Source organism: Parus major, chromosome 13 (assembly GCF_001522545.3).
Source record: "Parus major isolate Abel chromosome 13, Parus_major1.1, whole genome shotgun sequence".
NCBI lineage: Eukaryota > Metazoa > Chordata > Aves > Passeriformes > Paridae > Parus > Parus major.
Window position 1 is genome coordinate 418,851 of NC_031782.1, and position 7,786 is coordinate 426,636.

The 7,786-nt window shown below is 55.6% G+C and overlaps 1 protein-coding gene across 4 annotated transcripts in view; it reads right to left on the reverse strand.

Annotated features, from left to right (window-relative positions):
• Positions 1–452: 452 nt before the first annotated feature.
• Positions 453–7,786, reverse strand: part of SH3RF2 (SH3 domain containing ring finger 2) — a 22,263-nt gene continuing 14,929 nt past the window's right edge. For 2 of the 4 annotated variants that reach the window (XM_015641443.2, XM_015641439.3), the window contains 5 exons: positions 7,499–7,593; positions 5,476–5,646; positions 5,059–5,276; positions 4,211–4,551; positions 453–3,404 (listed from right to left, as the gene is read on the reverse strand). In XM_015641443.2, the coding sequence (XP_015496929.1) occupies positions 3,120–3,404; positions 4,211–4,551; positions 5,059–5,276; positions 5,476–5,646; positions 7,499–7,593 (1,110 nt within the window). In that variant the 3' untranslated portion in view covers positions 453–3,119. Of the gene's footprint in view, positions 3,405–4,210; positions 5,277–5,475; positions 5,647–7,498; positions 7,594–7,786 lie in introns of those variants that run through there. The other 2 variants (XM_015641440.3, XM_015641441.3) reach the window with 2 other exon arrangements.

The following is a 7,786-nucleotide window of genomic DNA, read 5'->3' on the forward strand; positions in this document are numbered from 1 at the left end:
TCTTGAAACAGTTACCCTGGAGACCCTTCCTTTCCAGCTGTGGGCAGTCTTGAGAAACAAATTGGAATAGTGTGCTTGGAATTCCTCTGCTTCCTGCAGGGAGCTGCATTCAGCTCCCTCCAGAGCCGGTTCAGCCCAAGGCTTCAACTGAAGAGCCTGGGGCTGCCTGGTGACACATTGCATGTCTGAGGTCTCACCACTCTTCATCCCTTCCTGGGTCCTGCCTCAGCATTGGGCTTTTCATTCCCCCTCATCCCTGGTCAGGATTGGGCTTTTCATTCCCCCTCATCCCTGGTCAGGATTGGGCTTTTCATCCCCCCTCATCCCTGGTCAGGATTGGGCTTTTCATCCCCCCTCATCCCTGGTCCCCTCTCCCCCAGGTCCCCCCTCCCCTCGCTCTCTGTTCCCAGCAGGCACAACCTGAAACAAGAAAGTGAACAGAAACATTCTCGGCCTTTTTCATGCAAAAAGTTTTAATGGTGCCACAGCAGCCCCCGTGGGCTGGTGTCTCACACGGTGGGTGCCAAAGCTTTCCTGAGCCCCGTGTTTCCCCAGTGCCCCCCAGTGCTTCCAGTGCATGAGGGGCTGTCATCCATCCAGCCCCAATTAATTTAATTATCTACAGGCTACAGAGCTAAGCATTAGTGATATAAACTTGGATGAATAAACTTCTGAAAACTTAAAATGTCTTTGAACAATTGCTCTTTTTTTTACAGAAATACAAAATAAATAGCTTGAGGATTAATACAAAACAGGAAACTAATCTCTTCTTCTTTATTGACTTTTCTCCCAAATATACCTTGAATTGAAAAAAACCTTTTAAAAAAATGAACTTCGCTTCATGGAAAAAATATTAAGCATCCCTGAATTTGTACAAGTGTCTCTGAACAACAAACTAAACATATTTGATTTATTCCTCCTACCCATCACCAACTAAGCAAAGGTTATACATCCTACTGTTTCTAAGATATATGTGTAAAAATAGTAATTTATGATTTCTCACCGATTGTGACCTGGCTGTAACATTTCATTGGAGCATTCCCTGGGCTGGGTGCAGAAAGTGGGCAGTGGAACTCCCTGCTTGGTCATGGAAAGAATCAGAGAACTTCTGCTGACCCCTTCTGCCTTTAAGATCTATTTTGGCTGTAACTTTGATGCAAATACATCTTCTTCCCCCTTCGTTACCTTTACAGTCCTCCTCAGCCTGACCCTGGGGGTGACTTGTGTGCTGGTCCCCAGGCACTCTCAGATCCATCCCTGCTTCCCACTGGGAACACAAACGAAGGGATCAACCTGGGGAGCTCCCACAGCCTCTGCTGGCAAGTCCTTGTCACTTCATGGACAGTGTGGGGTTCTAAACACTGATTTCACAAATATCTGGAAATGTTACTTTTTAAATGGGACAGATACTGAAGTTTGTGACAAAAACCCTGAAAAGTCCTGAGCTGTGATTACATTTCAAACACAGCGTTTCAGAAATCAACTGCAATGACTGTTGGGCAATGAATAAACCTCCTAAGAAGGATAAATGCGTGATTTTACAGTCCCAGGCTGCTCTGGTGTTTCCAACTAAAACGTTTTGGAGCCAGTGTTTGCATTCTCAGCTCCCAGAGGGAGAGAAGAGATGGACTGAGCACAGTTCTGCTCGTTTCCAGGTGTGCTGGGGTGTGTGGACGTGTCTCAGCGACAGAGCCAGCTGCTTTCTGGTTCAGCTTTAAAGCATGGCTGGGGTCCTCAGCACAGAACCAGCACGTCTCCCCCGAGGCATTCAGCTGTCTCTGAGGTGGCATTGCTGAACTGGACTCACCCTCACTTCTGCAGCAGCTGCCACTTTTTATACCTGGGCACAGAGCACGCTTTCAGCTTGTCAGGGTGTTTCTGCAGGAGCTGGAATAGTGACAGCACAGACTGAGAACAGATCTGTGCCTTGGAGGTTGCTGTGCCACTGAAAATCCCCACAGGCAGAGCCAGCTTTCCTGCTCCACAAACAAAGTCTGCAAGAGGGAAGATCCAGGGGCTGTGGCGTAGTGAATGGTTTTACCCATTCCCTTTGTGTAGATTTAGGAAAAAATGTCCTTTTCTGAGGCTGTGCCAGGGACAGTCTCCACTGACCAGTGGGGTTCCTTCCCTGGGTTAGTGTGCAGGTAACCAAGGATGGGGTTTCTGGGCAGTTTCAGAGGGAGCACAGCTCCTCTTGTCAGGAGAGTGGCCGGCCCATGCCTGCAGCTGGGCTGGGGACAGCTGATGGATAAACCAGCAATGAAAACTAAGTATGAAAACTAAATTCTGTTGTGCAGAGGTTTGATGGAGAGCAGGCACAGCTGTGAGCCAGCACAGCTCTGCTGGCTTCCCTGGGGTTCGCAGGAGAATGCCTGGACTGGGGCGAGCTGGAAGCCAGAGCCGGTGCTGCTGGGGCAGAGCGGGGTCTGGGGCATGGTGAACTCTGAATTCTGCTTTCTGTTACACAGACAATGCTTCATGCATCTGAAACCCATGAATCCCACTTAAGGTATTTACAACAGCCACATCTGGGTGGGTGGGTGGGTGGTGGGAAGGGGCTGGAAGGAGCTCATGGGCAGGAGGTAGCTGACAGGTGATCGGAGGAAAACAAACAATGAGGAGAAGGGAGATTCAGTGCCTTCACTGCAGAGCCTGGGTGACTGCAGTGATGGCAAAGCCCTTTCCATTGGCTCTTTGCCCTCCAAATCACCTTTTAGACTTCTGTGTTAAAATTCCTGGGCTAAAACCAGCAAGAAAAGCAAGCGAGCAACCACCCTAACAAAAACATCTGAGTGACCCCCCCCCCTCCCCTCAAAGGCAGCGTGAACCAGGAGCTGATTCTGATTAATGGTTTTCTTGTCCTGAGACAGGCAGGTAAGGAGCCAGCGTTTGACCTCTGTGGGCTTTCCCGCAGCCCTGAGGAGATCAAAACGAGCAGAACAGAGCCTGGGCAATGCGGGTTCCCTGGAGACCCCGGGCACATCTCCCCGTGCTGCAGCAGCCCTGGGGCAGCGGGGGCCCCGGGCCGTTCCCACGGCTCTCTGAAGCCCCCGGGAGCAGCGGCGGGAGGATGCGGGGTCCCTGCGCCGAGGCAGAGGAGCAGGAGCGGGGAGGAAGGCTCAGTTTGCAGAGATGCTGCTGTAGCTCTTCTTGATGGGGAAGGTCAGCTGCCCCGAGAGGTCCAGGGACAGCGCCTTGGGGTGCAGCGCCCGGCGCGGGTGCAGGGGGCTGGAGCCCAGGCGCGGCGAGTACAGCAGCAGCAGCTCGGGGCCCAGGCGGGGCTCGGGCAGGAGCCCCTCGGGCCCGGGCTCTGTCCTGCTGCGGACCAGCCTCGGCGACGGCTGCAGGCTGTGCCGCTTGGGCGGCGGCGGGCTGTGGTTCTGGAATCTCACCGTCTTCACTTGCTGCGGGGAGAAGGGGCCAGAGTCAGGCGGGAACGGGGGAGCCTCCCCTCTGCTCCCCGCAGAACCCGCTGGCTCCCTGCGCCGTACAGGGCGCCTGCAGAGGAGCCCAGGCTGACGAAGAGAGCCCCGGGGACCAGCGGAGCGGTGCTGGCGGCTACTGGGGACCAAGGAGAGCTGGTCTGAGAGCGGGAGGCAGCAGAGCCCCGGGAGCTCCTGCCCTCGCAGAGCCGGGGGTTCTCTCAGCTGATGCTGAGCTGCCTGGGGGCTCTGAGATTGTCGGGGCTTTGGGGGGCGTGTGGAGCCCTTTGGGCACATCTTTGGGTACTGAGGGAAGGGAGAGCTGTCACTGGGGCAATTTTCAGAATGATTTTACCTTTAGGAAATTTCTCTCTGGCTGCCGGAGGGGAAATTCCCATTCCAATTGGCTTAGCCCAGGCGACATCAGGGGGATGGGGGAGTTCTGCAAAGCTCTGCCTGACGCTAGTTCTGTGGCATTTGCTCCCCAACTCATGGATTCTTGCCCAATTTATGACCTCGGAAAAGCCTCGAGATTTGCTTGTGACTTAACTTGGTGACAAGGGACAGAGCCCCTGCAGCGTCCTGCCTTTCTTCAGGGCTTAATGCGAACAGCTGCGTCAGCAGCACAAATCCCCCATTTCCCAATGCATGTGTCAATCCCAGTGACTTCTTTCTATCGGAAGAAAAGCTGGTGAGGATGGAGAAAGCCCTCGGGGGATTTGACCCTGGTTAGTTTTGGCTGTCACTGCTGGTTCCAAGGGGATTCTCTGGGGGGTTTCTGCCTGTACCTTTTCGGCGCTGTTGCGGGAGGTTTCTGGTTTCACCAGGATGGACGGCGGGGCTGACGCGGGCGGCTTTGGAGCCGCCTCGCTCTTCACCGGGGGCTCTTTGGCATCCAGGATCACCGAGCTGCACACGGAGGGGGTTCGGCTCTCCCCTCCCCTGACCAGCAGCGCCGGTGAAGCCTCAGAGAAGTTTGGCCTCGTTGCCTCGTCCACGGCAGCTCCGGGAGCGATGCTGTGCGGGTAAAGCTGGAAGTGCAGAGGCCGGCCCGCAGCCGTGGGACGCCGGAGGGAGCCGCTGATCTGCACCGGGGTCCCCGCCTGTCCCGGCCTCTGCAGGGATCCGTCTGGGGAGCAAGGGCCGTAGGAAGGAATTTAGTCAGGGATCCAAAACGTGCAGAGCGAGCGAAGGTTACAGCCCCGCACCGACAGCCCTGCTCACAGGATGCGGCGGGGCTGTAGCTCCCAAGGATCCCCCCGTGCCCACCCCCGTGCACCGGCACCGACCGCAGGTGTAAAACCACGGCCAGCGCTCCCTGCCAGGGCACTGCTGCCTCCAGGAGCAGCTCTGCTGCCAGGGCTGGGAACGCACCACCCCTTCCCCAGATACTCTCGGAAGTGAACTACAAAACAGCGTGTATGGGATGAAGATAAACCTTGCAGCCTCCTTGGAAAAAGCATAAACACCGAGCTCTGCACAAAGCATCGAAAGGAATTTTTCCACGCTGCGTCAAACCCCCCCGGAATTCCCAGAGCAGCCAGGGTCGGGGCCAAGCAGGGCTGTGGGACCCGGTAGCCGCTGTGTCTGGGGGAATGTGTCGCTGTGCTCCCCCCAGAGCCCCCCGAGCACTCACTCTTCCTGCTGCTGCCGCGGCCGCGCCGCAGCGGGGCCGGAGCCCCCGCGGTCCTGCCGGGCGCAGGGACGGGCACGGGCAGCAGCAGCGGCCGCAGGGCTCGGCTCTGCCTCGGGCCCTTCTCGGACACGCTCCCTTGCGAGGACAGCGAGGAGGTCGACAGCGTCCACGAGGTGTACAGGGAAGGCATCTTCGAGTCGGAGAGACTAGATTTCCTGCTGGAAGAGAAGAGCCAGAGCTGCCGGGCGCCATCCCGCCTGGCGAGGGACCCCCGGCCCCGCTCAGTGCTGGGGGCCCCCTGTCAGTACCGAGGGGATGCCTTGCCACGGGTTCTCTATGGAAACAAGCAGAGCCCAGGCTCTCCGTGTTACCCCCTTCCCCTCTGCACGTTTTTGTTTCACCTAAGACATCCCAGACCTGAAGAGGGGGGTGACGTAGTTGCTGGGGAAGAGGCCGACTCTGCCCGTGACCAGGGACATGCCCCGCAGCCACCCGTCCTGGTCCTTGCCGAACACACGGACCCCTTCTCCCTTCTGCAGCTCCAGCTCGTCCGGTGCCTGAGCGGTGTAGGAGTGGAGAGCCACGCACCTGCGGAGAGAGGCTGTGAGGGGAGGCAGAGCTGCCCCGTGCAGGCTGCCTGGAGCATCCCGCAGCTCCGGGGGATGCTGCCGCCTCTGCCGGAGCAGCTGCTGCCTGCCCGGAGCCTCTTCTGCCAGGGCTGCATCGAGGTTTGGGTGCTGCCGTTTGTGGAGAGAACTTGCAGGGAGGAAACAGCCTGTCACCTCAGGCCAAAAGGGATATGCATGAAAGAAAAGCCAGCAGGAACGGAGAACAAAGCAGCTCGGGAGGATGGTTTCTGTCCTGGAAGCTCCAGCCCAGGGTGACAAATGCTGGGGACTCCCAGCTGCTGCTCTGCACATCACACAGCGAGTGCTCCATCAGAAGCACGATCAGGACAAGTACCTGTCCTAAGGCAAAGCTCTTGAAAGAGCACAGTTACGGTGTTTAAGATAGCATCAGGCAATTCTGCCTTTGAAGCCAAAGGCCTTGGATCCGCTTGCCTGCAGCATCACCGGGAGGTGTTGGAGGCCCAGGGAAAAGCACCACCCTTGTCTTTCCTTCCTGCCTCCCTCCTCCTCCTCGATTGCAGCACCAGGACTGGGGTCGCTGCCACCGGAGGCCACGGAGAATGAAGCAGACAGAGCAGGAGGCAGGAGGAGGTACATGGGTCCACTCCAGGGCAGCGAGGAAATCAGACTAGAAATTATTCTGAAATCCCCCCTAGACCTCTCTTTTGTGATTCTGGGATTGGGACCAAGGGCTGAAGCTTTGTTCTTTGCAATGACCCACGTGTAAACTCACAGCAAAACAGCAGCAAAGAAAATGGTGTATTTCTCAAAACTTTTCCCTATCTGTTCTTTAAAGAACTTGAATTTGTCTCCAGTGTAACACATTTAATTGCACTGTTGTTTTTTCAAGGGGGATGTAATCTACCCCAAGAATCAATGAGTTACAGCCCAACACTGCAATTATCAGGTGTTACTTACAAATCAGAAACAACACAAGGGGTGTCTGGATGGTCAGGGGCTACTCCAGAACTCTTTGAAGGGTTTCTCTCTCCCTGTTGTTCATGACAAGAATCTGAAGGTTTGCCCTGCTGGGCCAGGCTGTGTGAGGGAGGGGCTGCTCCCTCGGGGTCTGCCCCAGCCCAGCTGGGTTCAGGGCGTTCTCGGGGTTAGGAACAGCTCATGGCTGTTCAGGAAACACCTCAGGGGGAGGCAGTGCAGGTGCTGGGCTGACACTGCCTCTGTGCAAACCAGGCAGCCGCTGGGATGCTCTCACACCATCCTTCTGCAAATTATTTTAAGGTCTTGGGCATTCTTTTGTCCTTTGGATTAAGTGTGTGCTGGAGTCTTGGATGGTGTGTGGGGGTCCCAACACAGCGCTCAGCTGTGGGTGCTACTCCTGGGCACCAGCGTTCCCACAGCCTGCCTCTGTACCAGGGGTGCTGAGAGCTGTGTAAACAGCGTGTTGTGATGCTGTTGTTATTTTAGACACTTAATAAAGTTCCAGGGTGGTGAATCTTACCCTGATGTAATGATCATAGGGTGCTTTCTGCAAATTTTAACTCTGTGAAAGTTGTCAGAAATAACTGGAGGCACTAAAGGAGTAACTAGTTTCTTCACACTTAAAAAAAAATTAAAATGTATTGTTGACAAATATAATTTCTCCATAGATTCTGCAGTGAGGCAGAAGATGCACTCAGCTGTGATACCAGGCCTCTGCCACCCCCTGCTTAGACCAGCCAGGTACATTCCTACACGGATCTGCATTTGGATCCGAGCTGTGCTCTGGTCTGTCTGCACCTCCTGCCTGCCAGGAGCAAGCTCATGCTGAAACCACAGCCTGTCCCCCAAAGCATTTCAGTTTCCTTACGTACAGGTAAGCTGGCCCGTGCTGCTGCAGGTGGGGCAGGGTGACGATGGCTGCTGGAGACCCCAGTGGTCCTGGTGAGGGGTAGTAAGAGGTGCTGACCTGTGGGAGAAAGGAAGCAAAGAAAACAAAGAATTCACCTGGTTATCAGCTGCATTCAGCCACTGGAGGAGCAGTTAACGCTGAGGATGAACACACTACCCTGCTGAGGATGGACACACTGCCCTGCTGAGGATGAACACACTGCCCTGCTGAGGATGAACACACTGCCCTGCTGAGGATGAACACACTGCCC